This window comes from Thermobia domestica, chromosome 15 (assembly GCF_964235325.1).
Source record: "Thermobia domestica chromosome 15, izTheDome1.hap1.1, whole genome shotgun sequence".
NCBI classification, from domain to species: domain Eukaryota; kingdom Metazoa; phylum Arthropoda; class Insecta; order Zygentoma; family Lepismatidae; genus Thermobia; species Thermobia domestica.
In genome coordinates, this window is record NC_137468.1 from 698,568 (window position 1) to 719,885 (window position 21,318).

General features: G+C 37.1%; 1 protein-coding gene across 3 annotated transcripts in view; it reads right to left on the bottom strand.

Moving 5' to 3' along the window:
• Positions 1-9,124: 9,124 nt before the first annotated feature.
• The window catches only part of LOC145672024 (uncharacterized), an 84,831-nt gene continuing 72,637 nt past the window's right edge, over positions 9,125-21,318 (bottom strand). For all 3 annotated transcript variants that reach the window (XM_081741215.1, XM_081741214.1, XM_081741216.1), the window contains exon 10: positions 9,125-16,505. In XM_081741215.1, coding sequence (XP_081597341.1) covers positions 16,378-16,505 — 128 coding nt within the window. In that variant the 3' untranslated portion in view covers positions 9,125-16,377. The remainder of the gene's footprint in view (positions 16,506-21,318) is intronic.

The window sequence follows — 21,318 nt, forward strand, 5'->3', positions numbered from 1 at the left end:
CAGAAAAAAATATATATATTCAGGCCAATATGGTAACTTACAAGAAGTACGGAGGATTTCGACCCCTACCCTCCTTATCTTGATGTTTCAATATTATTCTATCAATATTTAATATTGAGCGATTTCATACGAGGATCGGTCAATGTGTTTTTGCCCTCGTAAAGAAATATTGTAGCTAGTTACGTGGAAGTTCCTCACGTTACCTCAATCACTTCATAGTAAGGGCTTATATTTATTGACCGACCTCCGCATGTCTCACAGAATGAATTTTAAAGAAGTATTATGTAATATTCGAGCTCTGTTTTTTACGCTATGTTTCTCAGCTTAATTCACATACTGTACTATCTCGTCTCTAGGAGAATTGAATTACAGGTCCCGGCTTTGTTACAATTAACTTAAAATTCAACAGTGCTGCCTGAAATACATTAAAAAAAAAAAAAAAAAAAATTAAATGCTGTCCTTTAGTTCTATTATTTTATTCTGTAATTATGTAATTTTCTTTGTATATGGATAAGTAACACATACGAAGTTATAAACGCTGCTCCAAACTTTCGAGACGAAACTTCCAAAACGTTAAGTTTTTCACATGAATAATAATTATCTTGAATAATAATTTGGTTACCTTTGTTGCCGTCGGCTACTTATGTCCATTCTTCCGATGCGTGTACATTTCATACTTCGTTCTAAAAAGGGCTCCACAACTACAAGAGAATGGGTCCACGCCTTCCGTGTGCATAATGGCTGTGTGGGTTCTTAGGGTGGCTGCATCTCGGTACATTCGCCTACACACCGGGCACGGGCGAGGTTCATGGAAAGCCAGCTTGCGAGGGGGATCTGAAACAAATTTAAAATACACTAAACAAAAGCACTTCCAATCAATTCATCAGAACCATCACCACCTGTCGAAGCATGCTCCATGTTCAATTATATACGTAGAATGGAATATTTCATTTATTCATTTTTCTTAACCAAATCAACTTACCTTAAGTATTTTGGGTCATTGGAAGCTGAAGCATCAACGGGCACGTGTTATTTCCATTGTGTATGTATCTGTTTAAAATAAATTCATAACGAAAAATGACATTCAATTGTGAACACTTGCCTGCAGAGGGATTCTTTAAGACTGCTCTTAATTTGCTCACTCACATAGCCATGTGAACTTATTTTCCGTTCTCAGCAGTTGAGACTTCGGAAGAGTTCTTCCGAAGGGAGGGAGGGGGACATTTTAATAGACGAGGGATGAATAGTAGTACTGCGTAGATACTGGTTAGCCATATTCGAATAGCCAGGGGCCTATTTTTCAAAGGAACAAGTCCTGTAACATGTTTTTTACGAGTCATTTCTAAATATTATTTATGAACCTCTAATCTGTCATGATTGATTTAATTGTACAATATTTGAAAATGAAAATGAAATCTACGGTTATGCCGGGTAGGCTAAAGGAGACAGTGATGATGGGAGATGAGTGAAATGGTGGAATGAAGAAAGTGGGGGGAAACGGGAGAACCGTGAGAAAACCCACGAGCACGGTGTTTGTCCACCACAAAGTCCACATGGCGCGAGTGTACCATATTTTGAGAAATTTTACAGTAATATTACAAGCCAAGTTGTTTTCAGAAATAGATCCCAGGAAGAATTTTGCTATTGCGGAATTCTTCCTGGTGTCAATCCCTGAAACCACCCCCCTCTCTCGAGGATAGGTTTTAACCCATTACCTAATTAGTAAGTCAATAGAGCAAAGAATGAGGAGTTCTTTTCTCGTACGGTTGGAAAGTGCAGATGGAATAGGAAAGCTGTACGAAGAGATAGAATTTAATTTAAAGTACTACATATACACACACACACACACACAAAAAAAAAAGTGAGTATGGGTTCATTACACACACATATTCATTCGGGCGTATGAATACTACTACTATAGTTGCAAATAAAGCGAAAGTAACCAACAGAACCAAATAGAAAGCAAGAGGCTGAGAATAAACTTTAGAGCTAGAACGTACCATGTTTCGGACGACACCTTTGCAGGGAAGCAAAACATAAAAACGACGATTATTTGTAATATGACACGCTAGTGCTAATTTAGTAACACGAATTATTTTGCCCCTTATCAGATACAGAAGTTTGTCATATGACAAGACTTTTCATCGGGTAGCTCTCTCTCTATGGTGGAGCAATTGGGAACAATCATTTTGTAATTTAAAAGACATAAAGCCGAATGAGTGAGTATGAAATGTATCGTAATTCAATACGTTCCAGTTACAGCCTGCGAGGCTGATTTCTCCAAAACTATTACTGTACAACAATAGGAAAGCAAGTTGGCTTGGGCCTATACTTAAATGTACCACCTGGTATTTGCCTGGTAGAATTTTTGTACTTTACGTTCCTGGGCCTAAGAAAATGTTGCGTCTCCACTCTTTATTTGTTGGTGTTCCTTTATGTGTGTAGGTATTGTATAGGCCTAAACAACACTGCCGCATCCGCTAACATTGAACCACCAGCAACAGCCTACAGTAGCTAATGCACAGATTACGCTAAAGCCATAAGTACTGTAATAGCGTAAGCTCCTTCTAGCGCTAGTAGTACCATAACGAAAGAACTCAATGCCAATGTTGTTTTCATTACAGACTTCCCTTAAATTTCTCTCTTGTGGTTTCAAAATGCCGACTTGGGCCCGGTCCTCTATGGCGTGCGTAGAGATGTGGAAAAATCTCAGTTGGAATAACCGGCCATCAGATTCTAACCCGAGACCTACCGATTGCGAAGCATGAACATTTATCACTAGCCTACGCTTTCTCGATTTCCTTTTGTGGATGTTCCCTAATAATCGAAACAATTTAAAAAAAAAGCAACATTATCTAGAGAATGCTACAGATTTAAACATGACTATCACATAATTTTGAATTGACTTGTGGACGCATTGTTCACTTCAAATCTTTTCTGCAGCTTTTAACGAACTTTCTTGCCAGCCTTGGACGATTACTATCTAAAATAAATTATGGTACACAGTAAAAAGAATCAAGCGATTCCATGTACAGGATATCCATGCTAACCACTTTTCTATATGTTTTTTTGTTATAAACAACCAACGTTTATTTGCTCCTATGCACGCTGCATAGAAGTTAGGCAATGTTATATATTATAAACGGAATGTGGATAGCCACCGTTAAACCCACCATTACCCGTTAAGATGTTAACGGATTTTCCCTATTAATGAGTTCGGTGGAGATAGCCAGTCTACCAGGCTACTGTAAATAAAATTAAAAAAAAAATTAAAAAATGCTTTCATTAAAGGGTTATCGAGGGGAATACGGGACGAGTCCCTCTGCATGATCCTAATAACGGATTATGTCCTGAGATGGTCATTTTGCAATCAGGTCCACCATTCTCACACACGGTCGTGGTTGCACTCACTAACCTCACCGGGGCTCTGGCTCGTTATCGACTCATACGAACTCGAGCCGAGTTTGGACGTCTCTGATTATGCCAAGCCCTCCCCGCTGGTCTAGTGGCTGGCGCACACACACCTTGAAATTTGAAACCACTACGGTTGTTCAGATTCCACCCTAAAGTTTAAGCTCACGTCTCATATAGTCACGGTACTGAAAAGGGACAGTAAACTTCAATCAACCAAAGTCATTATGCCTTCATCTGATAGCAAGGGCGTCCGTACGGTTGATGCAGTGGGATAACTGGATTTCGTTAGTGTAATTATGTACTGGTTTCGACGAGTTTACAATAAAACTGCAATATTTCTACTGGAGTTACAGTATCAAGCGTGTAATCAACTTATTGCGCACAATGATATACAGCTTATTTTATTTTCGATTTTGATGAAGGGTAGTCGAGAAACATATCCGAAACATTAATATTGACTTGGTCACCATAGGAGTACCTACAAGGTTAGATAATTTAAAAATGTGCTCCATACATTTCACTAGGAATTATACAGCTGGCTATTTTACTCATTATTTTCATTCCAGTAAAAAGCTTTGGAGCGTCAAAAGGGGGGCATCGTCCTTTTGTTCCCCATCCGTATAGGTTCCTCTGTCTATTAGGTATTTTGAATATGTGACTCTACTGTCGCAGTTCCTTCAATTTTTTAGCCATTAATAATAATAAAAAAAATTTGCAAGACACGCATGCCTTTATCACAAATCCTTTTTTAAAATGCAATAAACTTTTTAAATACTTAAATATTTGGCACTTGTTATATTAATTTCTTAAAATAATAACGTCATATTACAGGTATTTTTTTTCCTTTGTATCTAACTGGTAGAGAAGAATACAATAGAATACGTTATTACTCATCAGACAACACAGTTACAATGGACTTCGTAAAATCCTTGAAACTAAAGAAATGCGTAATTATCTTCGATATTGGTTGTCGGGCCAGCTGATATCCCTGTTCCTCGCAAGGAAATGAAATGAAATCTTTTAAGTTTTACCTCCCACGATTATGTCACGTGGGCTAAAGGAGACAATGATCATGAGAAATGAATGAAATGGTGGAACGAAGAAAGTAGGAGGAAACGAAGAATTCTCAGAAAACCCATGCATACGGTGTTGTCCACCACAAAGTTTACTTGGTGCGAGCTGGGATCGAACCAAGGACCCCAGCTCCAAAAGTGAACGCTCTACCACTGAGTCACTACGGCCCTTCTTCTTTGCAAGGCAAGAATAAGGTTAATAAAAGATAATTCAAAGATGCAAAAAATATGCAACCTGGAACACCGGTAAAAGGTTTGGATTAGTTACATGACAGGCACTATGTTCATTATTTATAATTTTTGCATGAATTTTGGGCATCCAATCCCTTCCCCCTCTCCTCAAGTACAAAACGGAAAAATCAGGTTCGTACACGATTAGCTTTGGGGAAGATTTATCCGTGGTTCTACGTGGCTCTTTTCTATGCGAAAATCTTATGACATATACATATACGTACACACAGAGACATTCTTTTATATATATTAATAAGAGAAGCTTCGTCTGCTTTTCAATAGGAAGATATGAATGCTTTCGTTTCATTGGCATCAGACTGATTACAATGAGGGAATAAAAAAAATAACACAATTTAATTGGAATATTTTATTATTCTTTATTATCCAGTGACTGATTAATACATTCAATAAATATACTTCAGATCATTCTATGTTTTCACTTTTACATACATTTTACACTTTGTTTACAAAGGGACACTTGTGAAACTAACTGCTTTCAAATTGTTCTCCATTATAAAGGATAGTATATTACACGACAAATGCTGGCTTCACTATTAATACGTTATGGATCCACTTTTATTGGGAGACTGTACAACGTTAATAAAAATATATTTATAATAAAAATTTAATTATAAAACAGGATATTTTGGCCAGGAATATGCATACTAGAAAACGTTTAAAAATATTGCATGAATTTAATGATCTGTAAGAAAAAACTCAATTAAAATGGTACCACCGCATCTGCTTTTTTAAAACTATTTCTGATGTTCAAGATTTCTATTCTAATTTGATTCTTGAATGGACTGTTCATTTATTACAGTAAATACCTAATGACTGTAAACAATGATAAATACATTGAATACATGTGCTGCCATTTGGTTCTATGAAAGTGCGATGACTCTAAATACAAAGGGTCCCCAGTTTGATCTCAAATTTATCTGTGGAGGACAAAATCGCGTCCGTGAGTTCTTTCCATTAAAAACTGATTTCACCCGTTGCCTTTACCCTGCAGGGCTTAACTGTCTCTGTGTTATGCTTGCCTGAAAAAGAAAGATTAGGACTTACCCTTTCTAGTGGGGCAGATCATTTATTACGCTTATTTAGCATTACGAGGCAAGTGGAAAGCGTCTTGAATTAAGATATGGCGAATTCCGTCTGGTTGGCCGAAGTTATCTACAGGTTGCAACGCCAAGTTTAGACTTCCAAAATACGCTATGCACATCTCAAGATCATTTTTCAACTCCACTCTTATCTCTCTAGCACTGCTTCCGGTTAATATTCACAGAGACTTAGCCAGAAATGGCTTTTTGACGTCCCACGAGTAAGTTTCGTATCTACTTTTATCCTCTATTCACATCCAAAGTGGTGGAAGTGTACTATTTCCGGTTACAACACTGATTGCCATCGGTAACAGACAGAGAAGAGCAGTTTTCTTATCCGGTTTCAGTTCCTCTATTGCAGTTGAAGTTGTAGATATTTACTCATGGGAGTCTTTGGTATATTAAAATTGGGGGTACGAAGACAACTAGAATCCTATTAGACACCAACAAAATTTACGGCAAAATTATGAGTAAACGAGATTCTACTTGAATTATGAGCTAACGGATCCTCGCACTACCTTTACCAATACAACTGACAGGTTAAGTATGATATTCCCCCAGTATTTGAAATGAAATGAAATCTTTAAGTTTTACGTCCCACGGTTATGCCGGCTAGGCTAAAGGAGACGTTGATGATGGGAAATGAATGAAATGGTGGACTGAAGAAAATAGGAGGAAACGGAAGAACTCCGAGAAAACCCAAGCACGTGGTGTTTGTCCAACACAAAGTTCACGTGGCGCAACGTGGATCGAACCAGGGATCCCACGCACAACACGTAAACGCTCTACTACTGAGCCCCGCGGCCCCTCTCCCACTATCTTGTTCATTTGTTTCTGCTGAGTTCCGAAGTCATGAGTTGCATACGGAACTTACAATTGATATATGTTTTCCATTGACTTATGTTATATTGAAAGAGAGAACTGCAATTTCTGCTTAAGAGAAAGCTTTAGAGAGCAAATAGATCAAAGATAAGTAAGAGAGGGGAACAGCGGCCCATACTTTCTGTGCGTAGCAGACATACTGTTTGGAACTGAAAATTTAGGTTTAGCGCAGAAGTGATAAAATCACTTAACTTATCCATTCATTTTAATTTGCTTCCATTATTAGTAGGCTACTTGCCACAAATTTTAGTTCTTAGGTAACTTCTTCGTCTCGACATAGAAATTACACTTTTAATACTATCCATTAATTTAACTTTTCTCTACCTCCTATGCTTTCCTTCTACGATACCTTCTATACGTTATTCGGAATATAATTTTCTTTCTATAATGTCTTAATATCTTTTTAATTATTTCCAGTTATATTCTTTTAATCCATTAGTCAGAATGCTCCTCATTAGTTCATTATTCCAAATTTTATGTTCATTTTAATATACAAATTTCGAGAACTCGTGCATTTTTTGTTCTCTTGTTTCTGCTTCTTACAATGCAATATTCTTCATACGAGTCCTTTCTGTAATTCTTCATTCACGCTTTTCATCATAATCAACACAATTTTCCCCATTGCTCCTATTTAAAGTTCACATATCGTATCTAGGTATTAAAAAATAGGCCTTCTCAGACGTCTATAATAGCCTCAATCATCTAGCCACCACTGTTTTAATATTTTTCAAATTTGTTTTCATCTCATATTATTTTCAGAACAACTTCTTATGTTCTCTTACATAATGTTAATTTTCTATTCAGATTCTATAGTTCATTAGTTCTTATGCCTCCTATAATTTCTCCAACATAATATTCGTAAATGATATTACTAGGAAACTTCCCATTTCACCAGCCTATATCGTTTCTAGTATTCCAACTTTAAACGCTTGGTTTATATACCTAACTTCTTTAATATCTTCATTCAAATTACCGAGGAAAAGCAGTTACAACTCTCCAAATCAACGAACACTTCCTTTCTTTCCTTTGTCTAAACCGCTTTCACTTATTTTACTCAATGAAAGGCAATTGTATCTTTGTGCTATGTCTCCTCTCAAATTAAGCTCTTTAACTTTCTTTCCATCGCCCACACAATCTCTTTCATATTCGAACCTCGACTTTTGCTGCGTGTGACATGAAAATAAGGAACTATTGGAAAAGCATTTTACTTCACTCCGTATGCATTTAGCGATTCGAGTGAAATACGTACATCGGCCACCGTAAACGGTAGGCTGATCCTAGTGTTTATAGAAGGCATATATTAGCAGTACTTGCACAATAAGACGAGCTAGTTAAGTGTGATCACATTGTGTGTCTAGTATCAACGTCTGCAGTTCTACAACTAAGTGTCTTCTGTCGTAGTCGCAGCCTCCTATTGATACTAATGCTACCGTGAGAGGATGGATAAATGTTCCGTTGAACTGCCGCTAGCATGAATCATGACGACAGTGATCCATCGATCATATACACGGGAGACAGAGTTCTCACAGCCGACGTGCACTTACAGAACTACCGCCAATGCAATAAGAGCTCCTATGATTTCCATGTGATCATATGAATACTAAACAATCAACTGTTAAAGATTGATCTATCATCCTGCACTCCTTTCGCACTATTACTCCTGACAGTTGCTCGTTGCCAACAACGTTTTCGGTGGAATCGCGAGAGACTGCAGTGGCAAGGAAAATCGAAAATTGTGGTGTCAGTGATGAAAGTAGTTTTTATTTTAAACACAGTGACTGGCCTGCGCTCGTATGAACACTTGCAGATGAACGGGAAAATCCAGCGTGTTCCCATTAGTCATATAGGAGCCACACTAGACTTTCTGGTAATCAGTATGAGAAGGGGCTGTAAAATAAGCTACATATCCGTCTTCCTTGATGAAAATATCACTAGTACGTCGTACCTTCGTGGCGTTGTCGATACTATCTTCAGAGCTTACCTGGACGATTCCTTCATCAGCACAATGCGCTCCCCATTCCACCAACCCTTCACCCTCTACCCAGAATACTCCTCCTTCCTTCCCCGACCGGACATAAGCTTTATTGAGAACTGTGGGACATAGTAGGACAGCACCTGACAGCCAGACGGTCCCAACAATGACCATCTTCCAGACAGACATACAACATCTGTATGACCAGCTACGCATCTGAATTATTGCTTGTGTGGCTGTTTGGATTAGTTATACGTGCTATTAAGGTGAGTGCCGTACGTTTTTGGATAGTCTCTATAACATGTTCAGAGTTTCCCATGGGTACAATCACTTTCTTCTTGTGTACAACTTTGGGCAAAACGCGTGAATTCCAATGTCCTAAAGAAGTCTTACGATGACATTCTTGATTTGATTACAAATTTCGAATACTTCTTTTTCTTCCTTGTCCTGTATTCTCAATAAACACAAAAGGTATATTGCCTACCTTTTCGTTCTTCATTTCGCTGTATCTTTTCGAACTTGTCCGTCAGCATGACAATTCCTTTGCCATTCTTGTATTACCTAAAATATACAGTTTAATCTTGCTATCATCCGGCTCCTCAATGTATTCTTTCCATCTTTAATTTCTGTACTACCACAGCAGTTCTCCCTTGCTAGCCTACTATTTGCGTTAAACTTCATCTTCATATCCATTATTCAAATAGCTCTATCCTTTTTAATTCCTCTTGTCACCTTCACTTCTATTGTATATTTCCCTGTCTTTGTAGTCTTCCCTTTTTAATTTGCGGATCAACTTTATATTATTTTTCCGTTCTCCCGTCCTAGTAATGGAATCCAATTATTACTGGTTAAGCAATGAGAAAAGTGTGTGACTGTACCCGAGACTACTTTGACTAACCAAGAAGTGTAGTATATATACTGTATATATAAACTTGAAAATGGTGTGTTCCACATCAGTTGGACATTTCAATCCCACGAACCTAATAGTTAAAAACAAATATAACTTTAGTTTTTTCTCCTCGTCTACTTCTTCCAACATAGGATTAAATACTTTGAGCATTGGTCCATTTCATCTCCTCCACAAAATATTGAAAGAGAACGCGTCCCCCCTGTCCCCCACAGGAGACGCCCGTGTATTTACTACCACTTCCGCTTCCAATATTGATTCCGTTAGAAAGCGAACGGCAATAGAAGTCGGCAAACGTTTATATATCAATTGAGGATCGTCTGAACAATTTCATAACGGCTCTCATTTTACTGAAACCGAAGTAGTAAAAACTAGTATAATTTCCGGTTTCAATATTGATTTGCATTTAGTAATAGTTGCAGGAGACATCGAGAAACCGTTCTGGATTCAGTGACTGAAGAACAGGTTCCTCTACTGATAGATCTATTACTTCCAGTTACTGCATTGGATTTGCATAGTTTGAAAGCCTACCGCACTTTCAAGACGTGAAACGAAACTCATCTTTTAGTGTTTAATAACAATGATGACTATCAACGCTTATTAACTGTTTCTTTGCACTTTCAGTTTTGTTGCTTTTATTGTTTTGTATTTTGTAAATAATTGTAGAGACTGACATGAAAGCATTATATCTTTCCACAATTCAATTCTTCCTATTTACTTTCTAATCACTGAGAACTTTCTTCGAAAACTGAACTCAGACATTCGACATTTTCTGAAGAAATCTTTGAATAGAGTTACGTCTTTGAAAGGAAAATCTAATACAAAATTTGAAGATTATGCCCTGCAGGCAAAGGATATAAATGTATGGCGATAAAATATAAAAGTTTCGAGAGAACTCTTTTGAAAAGAAACATACTGGACACTGGTTTCTCTTAAGCATATCGATTTTTTGTAATTTATTTTTAACTACCCCTATTTTTACTGTAAATTAGGTAACATCTTTCATTTCACGTTGTCAGCAGTCAGGGTGGACCTATTACAAAGCAAGACAAATTTGTATAATGACCTAGCCTTCCTTGCACAGACACGATGATTCTTATTTTCGGAAAAGGGTATTTATCCCACACTTCCAAGTGAAGAATACAAGTACATACTTTTTTTTTTTTTTGATTGGAAGTTAAAGTCCACCTATGAACCTGAAATTATATAAGACGAACCTCCTACTTAAAGTGGGATCCCAATATTTAACCCCACCAGGAATCGAACTCGAGTGCACGCATGTTGGTCACTTGGTCAAGAAGGGGCACGATATACCTATTTTGTACGTGTATTACGCATGGATGGTTCCATGCTAAAGCACGAAGTATAGACATATTGCCTGTTACATCTGTCGAAAGAGCAACAATGAGCTAGCCTTCATTACTGGAACAACAGATAGTTGCATAGATATCCGTAACAACAGAGAATGGAAAGGAACACAATTTTGTACCACTTATTTGGAAGTCTTTTACTTTTTGTATACAACAAAAAACAGTGGCATAATGAAATCCCTGAGTTTCTTTGATATGAAAAGAAATATCTGAAATATTTGTGTATGGTCCTCTTTTGTCAATTCAAGACTGAATGCCCTGAGTGATTTTGAACTAACTAACGAGGTCTGTAGATGATAAGAAACTGGGATATAAAAATATTTTTTATATAACGAGAGACGTTTACTGCATAGTGTTGTAATTATTAGAAGATGATTTTTAACGAAACACATGAAGCCACTTTAGTGCAGAGAACACAATTTTATCTAAAAAAAAAATTATTAATGAAATTCAGGGAGTGAAAAACAGTAAGTGGGCCGTGGATCAAACCGTGCTCGAATGTGTTGCTGGTCTCCTGAACTGGATTGCGTAGTAGTTAGCGCGTCATCACGGAACGCCAAATACCCTAAGTTCGATCTCTGGCTCAGTCACAGTTTTTCATTTCGAATTTCAGTGAATCTAGACCTACAGATGATTTGGTGTTTCAAAATAGCTTGCTTGCTTTATTTGTCATACGTGAAACTTATTGTATCATCGTGAAGTCGATAATACATAATTACTCTCATACACTGCGTAATAGTTTGGCCTTAAAATTAAGTCAAACTATTGACTGTTACTAATGGAATGGAAGAACATATTCAGAATATATTTTACTTTACAAAAATATCAATTAACGTTGGATTTCATCATTGCAAGTCAACTGCAAAACTCAACATTTATTAGATGCCAGTCAACGTGTCGTTTAATTTCTTATTAATATAAATGCAATCGCTGTATTAATACTGAACGCATGTATATTATAATTAACCCGTATATTAGTTTCACAAGTGTCAAGTCTAAATAGATTTCATATGCTAAATAATAAGGCTGTACTGGTATAAAATAACTCAAACCTTCCCGGAATCGTCAGAAGCTATTCAAATGAAAAGACATACACTATGACAGAATACATTGTACTATCAGCGAGGTTGTGTCAATGGTTGGCAGGAAGGTTCGAACACCAAGAGAAGGGTGTCCGCTGCGCCTTCCTCTGTAACTGACTACTTTTATGGTAAGGTATATTAACTGGCTGATAGTACAAGGCACTTAAATCACCATCTACTGTGTTAGGTGCAGTAGATTTTATACTAAATGGCGGGAAGACAATAGGTCCAAGATAAAGCCTCATTTCAATATTGACTTCCGCAGGTACTTATGTAAGTTTCGTGTTGTTCGTTTGAACTCCTTTCCTGTGGATTGTAGGTATGAAAAATACAAATGTTTACAAATTTAATTATAAAATTTCAATGTTCTCTGAATACAAGGACTAGATCGAGCACTTTTGGTAGTAAATACAATTTCGTTTCATTAAAAAATATATCTCCGGAATATCTTCTACACAGAATATGCCTTACGTACTTCATAAAACTGCCTTGCATGGAAAAACAACTGCTCTTAATGCACGAAAGGCTTAAAGGCAAATTATCATAAATGAAATTATCTAGAAATAGTTGACTGTAATACTGAAATTTAGAAAATACTCACGGGATACCCGACAGAATACGGGATACCAAAGGTAAAGTACTATCAAAAAGACTATCTAAATGAAACAGCCCAAGTCCTGGGAGAAGACAGCATTTCTTGCACAAATCATTAGCGGATATATCGTTTGAGGACTGATTTACTCTCTCTCTTGCATTCAAAGCTCTCTCACCGGGAGCAGCGCGCTAGTTATTAAGCAATGGGACAGACGTAAGATGTTCGTGTTTTAATAGTTGATTTAATTTTAGCGTCCGTTTCAGCAGTGAGGTTATATGAGACATAAATCTACTGCTATGCGTGAAGTCCGAACCATATGACTCCTGCCGGGAATCGAACCCGGGTCTCCCATACCAAAATCGCGTGCGCTATCCACACGTAACGAGGGGGGTCTCGTGTTTGTAACAGTATACGTTAATCAATATAATTATTACGTGTGCAATTAAGTTCTATCCCTTTTCTTCCCTATGTGCTTGACAATACTGATAAGAGTCAGTGAGAATTCGACATTAATACGAGTTTTTGAACAAATACTTAACAGGGCACAGAAGAGCACGGGCACGTATTTTAAGATTGTTTGGGTTGCAGTTTAGTGACCCGCTCAACACTGAGACTACATGAGAGATGGATCTACAACTTCACGTGGAAACCAAACCACATGAGCTCCCAGCGAGAATCAAAACCAAGCCTCCAGCACTAAACTCACGTAGTATGATAACCATATAGCCACACACATACCATTAGAGTTTATTTAACTTTGTAGATAGCTTGGTATGAAAAAGAATCGCGGAAGCTCGGTGTGAATACAGGTTCAATCATTTAAATTAATACCGCTGCATGAACCAAATGATAATCTAAAACCTTATAAATCCAAGACTGATTTGAGGAATATTTCATGGACAATCCGTTACTGTTAGGATGAAGTCCTGAGCTCGTTCTTAATTTTTAAACTAATGATAGTGAAGAAAAGAAATGCTAAAGGACAACCTTCTGCAATGGTATTGGGAACTGTTAAAAAACGTTCGAGTGAAGAACTTGCGATCATGACTTTATGGCACAATGTTATACATACAGTCTGAGAACATCATGTAAAATGAATAGAAAAGGCGACAATAACATATATTAGTTTACTATATCATTTCAAAAAAATATGACTAGTCATTTCACGGCATTAAAAAAAAATCGAAGTAGAAAGAAAACTACGTCACTGGCTTAAGTGTCAAATCAAACCATTCACATAAAAATTCTTTTAAACTGCCGCCCTCGCATGTTTTCCTTGGCTTTGACACCATTCTACACACTCAAAACATATTTCCCATGCAAACGCAATGTCCGAATTTCAGAAGCCTTCAATTTATTATACGATGACATGCAACTATTACGAAGTTTCACACTATCTAACTTTCTACAGAGGTTGATTCATTTATATTGAGCCGAAGTCAATGTGCAACCCATCGCCGTGAGAATACAACAAGGCAAGCAACAATATCTCATTAGTCACACAGTAGGGCAGTGGGACGAGCGTACTCTGATGCAGCCGAAACAAGTTAGTTGTTTCTGTGACGGGTTCATTGTGGCGTCGTGCCTCGTAGAAATGTGTAAAGTGCGTAATGTTCGTGTAGGTCGTTCTACTATGAACCTTATTATACGGAAATATGTAGCACAAAGTCCTGGTCCTATAACACTAACGCGAGCATCTAGAAACCGGCTTCCCGTAAAAACGACCCGCTGCTATTGCGTGTGGTTCAGCGTATGGCGACCTCCGAAAATCCCTACACACAGCGTGCGATGGTCTACAAATGACGCATATCCCAGGCGACAATTAACTGCGCCATTCACAGGAATTTACGCCTCACGCTCGTCCACAAGAGCAGTGTACACGCCCAGAAACCGTGTCATGTGGTTGAGCGATAAAGGAACTGCAGGAGGCTGTATGAACGTCAACTCGCGGATGATTGATGGAAATTTATTGTTACCGTTGATAAGGCGTATATTTACCTTAACGACTGTGGTAAAGTTCGTGCTATTATATACAGATCTGTTGACACCAAGCGTCTAAGTATGTTCTTCCACCAGTGCACAGACAGTTTCCCAAAAAGGTTCATGATTGTGGTTGATTTCTCGTAAAGAGGCAAACTGTCTCCGAAGGATGGAGCAAAACGTCAAAATCAATGCTGCAGACTATCAGACTCACGCCCTGTCTGAAATCCCAGCATTGTACGAACAAGACATAAACCAGGTTGAACTGCATCAAGATAACGTATCCAGCCACATCACTGGAATTCTATCGCCGTATGGAACAGGAAACTGGAATTGCGGTAATTGCCTTTCCTAACATCCTTGTAAACAATCCAGATGCTAATCCAATGGACTCTTGTGCTTTCGAATTCCACAAGCGATGACTGTCCCATCGGTTCGGTATGTACCATCTCCGGCGTGTAGAAAGTCTGGGTGAAGAGGAGTGGGATGTAATACCGATGGCCCTGCAGTGGAAACTCAGACGCCAGGCAACAGTCACTAGAGGTGGCATGCAGATCGAGCACAACCATTGGTCGAAACACGAATTTTCTTAGGTAAGTGGCACATTCAAATTCGGGTTAATATAAATGAATCAAACTCTAATTTTGCATGCTTACCTACCCCTCCCCCATCACATTTCTCCCTCAAAGACTTCGTTTCCACAAACCATTTGCATTCTAATATGCAAGTAAAAGCTCAACGCTTACATCCACATGGTACAACACGCAAAATTATGCTCTTTATCCATTTTCATTAAATAATAATAATAATAAAGTTAAATATAGGATATTTACTCTTAAATAAAGCTAAGATTAATAGGAATCAATTGCTTAACTCGCACGAAAAATTTATATGATAGCTTTTGTGTTACCCTGAGCGGAAATATTGAAAATTTATGGTTTTAAATTATTTTACCTTTACACAATAAATACGAATGCTGAAAAACCCTGATGACTGGACTAGAGGGATTCGAACTTTCAATATCCCCGTTGCTGAACTGATGCTTTTCTCTTGAAAAGGCTAATTCTTCTGCTCCGCCCATCCAGTCATCGAACTTCTCTGTTTTTCCTCAACTAGTTTTTAACGTTCTTTAGAATTTTGTAGATTTGGGCCGACAAACCAATATAGAAAATCTCGTAATAAACAGGAATTCGTTCATATGACCATTGGAGAAGAGGCCAATTTGCTTATAAAAATGCGAAATTGTTACAAGTTATAAAAATTACGTATTTCTACAGACGTCAATTTGTAAGCATTCCTTGAAATTCGTATACTTTACTCGTATTGGAGAAGAATATATTGTATGCAGACATTGACAGCGTCACTAATAAAGTTAATATCAGTAAACGAATTTCTAATCAATAAAGAATGCGTAGAGAGCACTAATTACAGTACTACGTAAATATCGAATTGATATGAAGCCAAGATAGTGTTGTTCCTGGTTTCCATTCTTGTATAACGTAGAGAGGCGATGGAATGTAACAGTTGAAACGAAATGCGAAGAAAGAGATGAGAAGTGTGAAGAATACCATCAAGTAGATCATTATCGATGCAATGACTCGATCAGCACAGCCCTATTGAATCTCTACAGTCACATACATTTAATTACATCCATGTTTCTGCTCTCTATACAAATGACTATTATGACATCTCTTACAAAAGAAAATTATACAAAAACTAATGCGAACTACAATATAAATTAGATAGCTGAGTATTCATTTTACAGTTGCTGTTACTGAACCATAAACATTGAGGAGGATCTCTTCGATCGTTTCTTCAATTTATCCTCATTGTTCAACTTCACTCGGATGGCTTCTCTCACTGTGTTGGCTGGCACATCGAACTTCTCCATTACAGCCGCTGCAACAAATCAACAAATCAAAACGATCAACATACAATATTCCATATGAATACACTATTATGATTACATGTAAATCACACACCACGACCCGTAATTTCTTATTATGGTTTTCAAACCAGTGTGCACAAGAAAGAGAGAAAGAAAGCAGGCAATCAAGAAAGAAAGAAAGAAACAAAGAAAACAAAAACAAGCGAGAAAGGATGCAAATGAGAAAGAAAAAACAGACAAGAAAAGGAAAAAAGAGCAGGTAAGCAAGGAAAAAAGAAAAAAAAGGAAATTAACAAATACAGTCTAAAATTTAAGTTTTTTTAAAGAAGATAAGGTAACAGCAGCATATTGTTATATCTCGTTTCTTTTATCTGTGCATGCGACAAAGCGAAGTAATTCCCTTATTTGCAAGTGACGTCAGCCCCATGTCAGGATTGCTACTATTACTAGTTTTACTTTAGATTTCTTCCATATGCAGTTTTCAAAAAAAAAAAAAAAAAAAAAAAAAAAAAAAAAAAAAAAATCAAAAATCAAAACGATATCCTGAACCAAATTTAATGTAATCAGTCGTGTACATATTTAAAATCATTGTGTGCTGACTACGTAAAACTATTTAACATGGGTTGAAACATTAAAGCATGTAGGTGACTGCAAACTTAAATTTCTCACATGAAAATACAAGTTAAACAATATTAAATATCAAATATATACATAATATACATAATACATAATATCAAATATCAAAAAGCATTTCTTTAGCCAAAAAAGAACATGTAGCTAATAAACTTCCATGTCAAAGAAGCGCAGACAAGCAGAATATATATAACGATGCATTGACCATATGTCACCGGCTAAACGTTTGACGCACAGGTGGACAGATTTTCATGCACTCTTGTGATACCGCAGTAAGTATTTTATTTCAGTACACAGCGGTAAGCCGAATCGCAGGAGAGACAGATAATAAACAAGTCTCATTCTTTATAGTCATACGGGTTTGAAATACTGATGAAGTTATTCAACAGATAGAAATAAGTCCTGAACTCACTGCCGCTACAATCCATGAAGAGTTACAGCTAGTGAGATGTACCACGTTCAACGTAATGATGTATGGTCAGTGTATCAGCTCTCAGATGTCATTATTTCTGACTTTCTGGTCATGAGTTCGCTACTTCTTAATTCACGTAGTTCGCAATGGTTTCAAGATGATAAGAAGATGAAATGAAATCTTTTAGTTTTACGATCCATGATTATGCCTCGGAGGCTAAGGTAGGTAATGATACTGAACGAAATGGTGGAATAAATAAAGTGGAAGGTAACGGAGGAACACGCAATTGTGGTCGTCCACCACAAGGCCCACTTGGCGCGAGCTGGGATCAGACAAAGGACCCCCCATGCACCAGAGGAAAGTGCTCTACCACTGAACTACCGTGGCCCTTCATGTTGATGGTTCAGTACGAGAAAATGTTAGTGGTCGAATTAGGAGTAGAATCCGGGCACACTACGAAGTCGCATGTGTGAACAATTCAGCTAAGCAGGTCAATAAATAATAATTAAAAAAAAAAAAAAAAAAAAAAGCTTGACCGCCTGTTTCTTTGCTCATGTCTTGCACTCGCAAACATTTTCATGCTTATGTTAACAAGAAAAATTCTTTTCTCAAAAGAGAAGAGAATTCAGTACATAAATAATTTGTTAAAATTTTATGCAGGGTTAAAGGGAGCTTCTGGGAAGTAAGTTTTTTTTTTAAACGTGACTGTACAATACTTGAAACAAATTATACGGAAAGTAATATTATCGGGGATCACAAACAGAATATATTGCATATTAGCAGAATCAATTTTTGATATCACCAGTGTTTAAAGTGAGCCGGTATGAGCCCGTTATGCATCTGAAAGTTCGAAAATCGGCCGGTATGGCATACCGGTAAAAATCACTGATTTAAATTGTAATTTACGTGCAGAAAGGAAAAGATTTTACACATAGAAATGAGTACGACGTTAGCATCGAGTCAACAAATATGATTGTACTATCAAATACTTTGTTCTGCTGCTTCGAAAGAAGTAACAGTTCCCTATCACCCTATTCAATGGCAGAATTTGTGCTCTTGATTTTTTCAATATTTGGGCGAGCAATCCACTCCCCTCAAAAAATTTTAACTACTGTACCACCCGCCTAAAATGTTTAACCTGGATCCTCCTCTGTCATTGATACGACTCTTCTTTAAATTCAAAAGGATTATTTTAACATTGTCTGGACTTCTGTGTTTACAATTACCAGGTTGTCCCAAAAGCTCTGCACCATACATGAAGGAAAAAGAAACACGAATATCAGAAACAAAGACAAACTTTTACTTAGAAAAATACAGGCCATCATGTTCGATGACCTTCGCCCGAATTGAATAGCCGACCACACAAGAAATGAGAGAGCGAGAGAGAGAGAGAGAGAAAAGCAAAACAAATAATAATCTGAGGGTGCAACATCTGGACTATAGACAGGATGAGGTAACAACTCAAACACCTCAAGTTCATCCAAGTTGTTGGTCACATTTAGAGACCGATGACTCAGAGCATTGTCACTTTGCAGCAATAAGCTCTTCCTCTTGTTAATGCCGGATATTTCTCGTTCAGAATGGCATACACTCGGCGTAATTGTTCAGAATACAGTTAACCTGTTACAGCACGATCCTCTGGAACAAACTCAAAATGAATTATTTCGTCAATACACCACCAAACACACAGCATGAGCTTTTTCCCATATCTGTCTTGTTTCACATTGTCCAGGGGTTCCTGTCCTCTTTTCGCCCACTGTTTACGCGTGTGAGGGTTTCTCAAAAACATCCACTTATCTCCTGTCACAATTCTACACCAGAAACGAAGATCACACGGATTTTTTAAAACAAATTCTATCAAATTGCCATTCCGAGCTGGGCCTGCTCCTCTGTCAGCTCATGAGGACTTTGTCGGGGCAGTTTATTGTCGTAATGCATGACATGGAATCGACGGTTTCCTGTCGATTTGGATGTCCAAACTACTCTTCCAAACACACACGTACTCGATTGTGGTTTGGCACTCACAGTATCTTGCAGAGGGCCGTTAATATCCATCGGAGATCTACCCTTACGGGGCTTGTCCGCGAGGCTTAAATCACCCGGTGATTCGGGTTCTGTCAAAATTACTGCTCGAAGTGGACATATTTGTTCCATACCGTCACCTCATCTGATGTCACTTTAAGCACTGGATATCACTATACTAAGAGGGTAGTCTTAAGTAGTGTTGTAAATAGAAAAAAAAAAAGTTCGTATTTTTTCAGAAATGTACGTTTTTTTTTTAAGAAAAAAACATTGCCTCTCGTTTTTTTCTAAATTTCGTTTTTTTTTTTTTTTAAAAAAAAATAGTCATTTGAAATGCATCTTACATCTTACGTCTATTTAAGTATAAAATATTTTTATGTACGTGTAATCACCGTAAAATGCAACATAAATTAAACGCTAGATACTGATACGCTACAAATATTTTACAATTTATATGAATAGCATACCTACTAACAATTCGGGTTTCAGCAGTTTCCATCAACATCAACTAAGAAATAAAAGTAGGAATGCAATTTTGTTTTTTTCATGAAAGCAGGCCTTTAATAAGTACGAAAATAATGTCACGAACAGTATAAAATTCAAATAACTTGTCTAAAGGTAAAAACTAATACTAATTTGCCTAGTATTTTTCTAAATATCATATATAAATAATTTGTCGACTAGATATATATATATAATATGCACAGCCGGCTCTACCATATGTGCAACACGTGCGTTTGCATGGAGCGGCAAGTTTGGAGGGTCCGGCAAAATGTGTCATAAGTATATTATTTAAATTAAATATTTCTTGTTGGAAATAGACTTCATGATGATGGTAGTTACATTTACTAAGCTGACCTTCTATTTGAATACTACATTCATAAATTATGTTTACGTCGCATTAGTTTAAGGTCACATGGACAATGCTAAAGCAAATGGTCAAATAAATCCGAGCACAATATGCTTGATTGTTGTCAAATGCAAGAATTCAATTCTCGAATAGTAGCGAATATCTATTTCCTTTAGTTAGTTATCACAGTTTTGATATGACAACTAGTCTTGTTTTTGTCACAAACAAGTTCCTCATCATTGAAGATAGCAACAAGTTTTTAAAAAAATGTTAACAGATATAGAAGAGAAATCAAGAAATAAAGACTGGAATTGCACTGGAATTGCAAACTGATACATTGAGATTGAAGCTCGATATTGAATTCTATGAAAATGATTACCATCTTTCCTCTGCAGGTGTGTTTGCTTTATCTTTCGCTAACATAATAGATTAATATTTAAAGAAAACAACAGACACAACGAGATTGTATTTTTAGTAAGTATTTAAGCTTTTCAGAGTGCGACTGCACTTACCCTCTCCTTCGTTGTTCATGCTGGAGTAGCATACTTAAAATCATGACTTTTAACATTTGTTCTTTCTGGAGAAAGGGGGAGGCGGCAAATTGTGCCATTGCACGGGGCGACAAATTGCCTAGGGCCAGCCCTGATGACATGTATATACAAGACATGAATATAGGATGACACAATTTGTAGTAATGCAGGGTGTTTCAAAATTAATATTAGGGTTTTGAAACTTTGTAGTATCTATTAGAATTAACTTACAATTATAAATATTATATCAAATGAAAGAGCAATTCAAACAGTTTTGTACGCACGCATGCACATGCATCGTTTCTTCTGTCTGCCGTTAGAAAGAGCAAGTAGCAAAGACTAGAGAGCGCAGAAAGCTTTTTGTGTAATTACAGTGC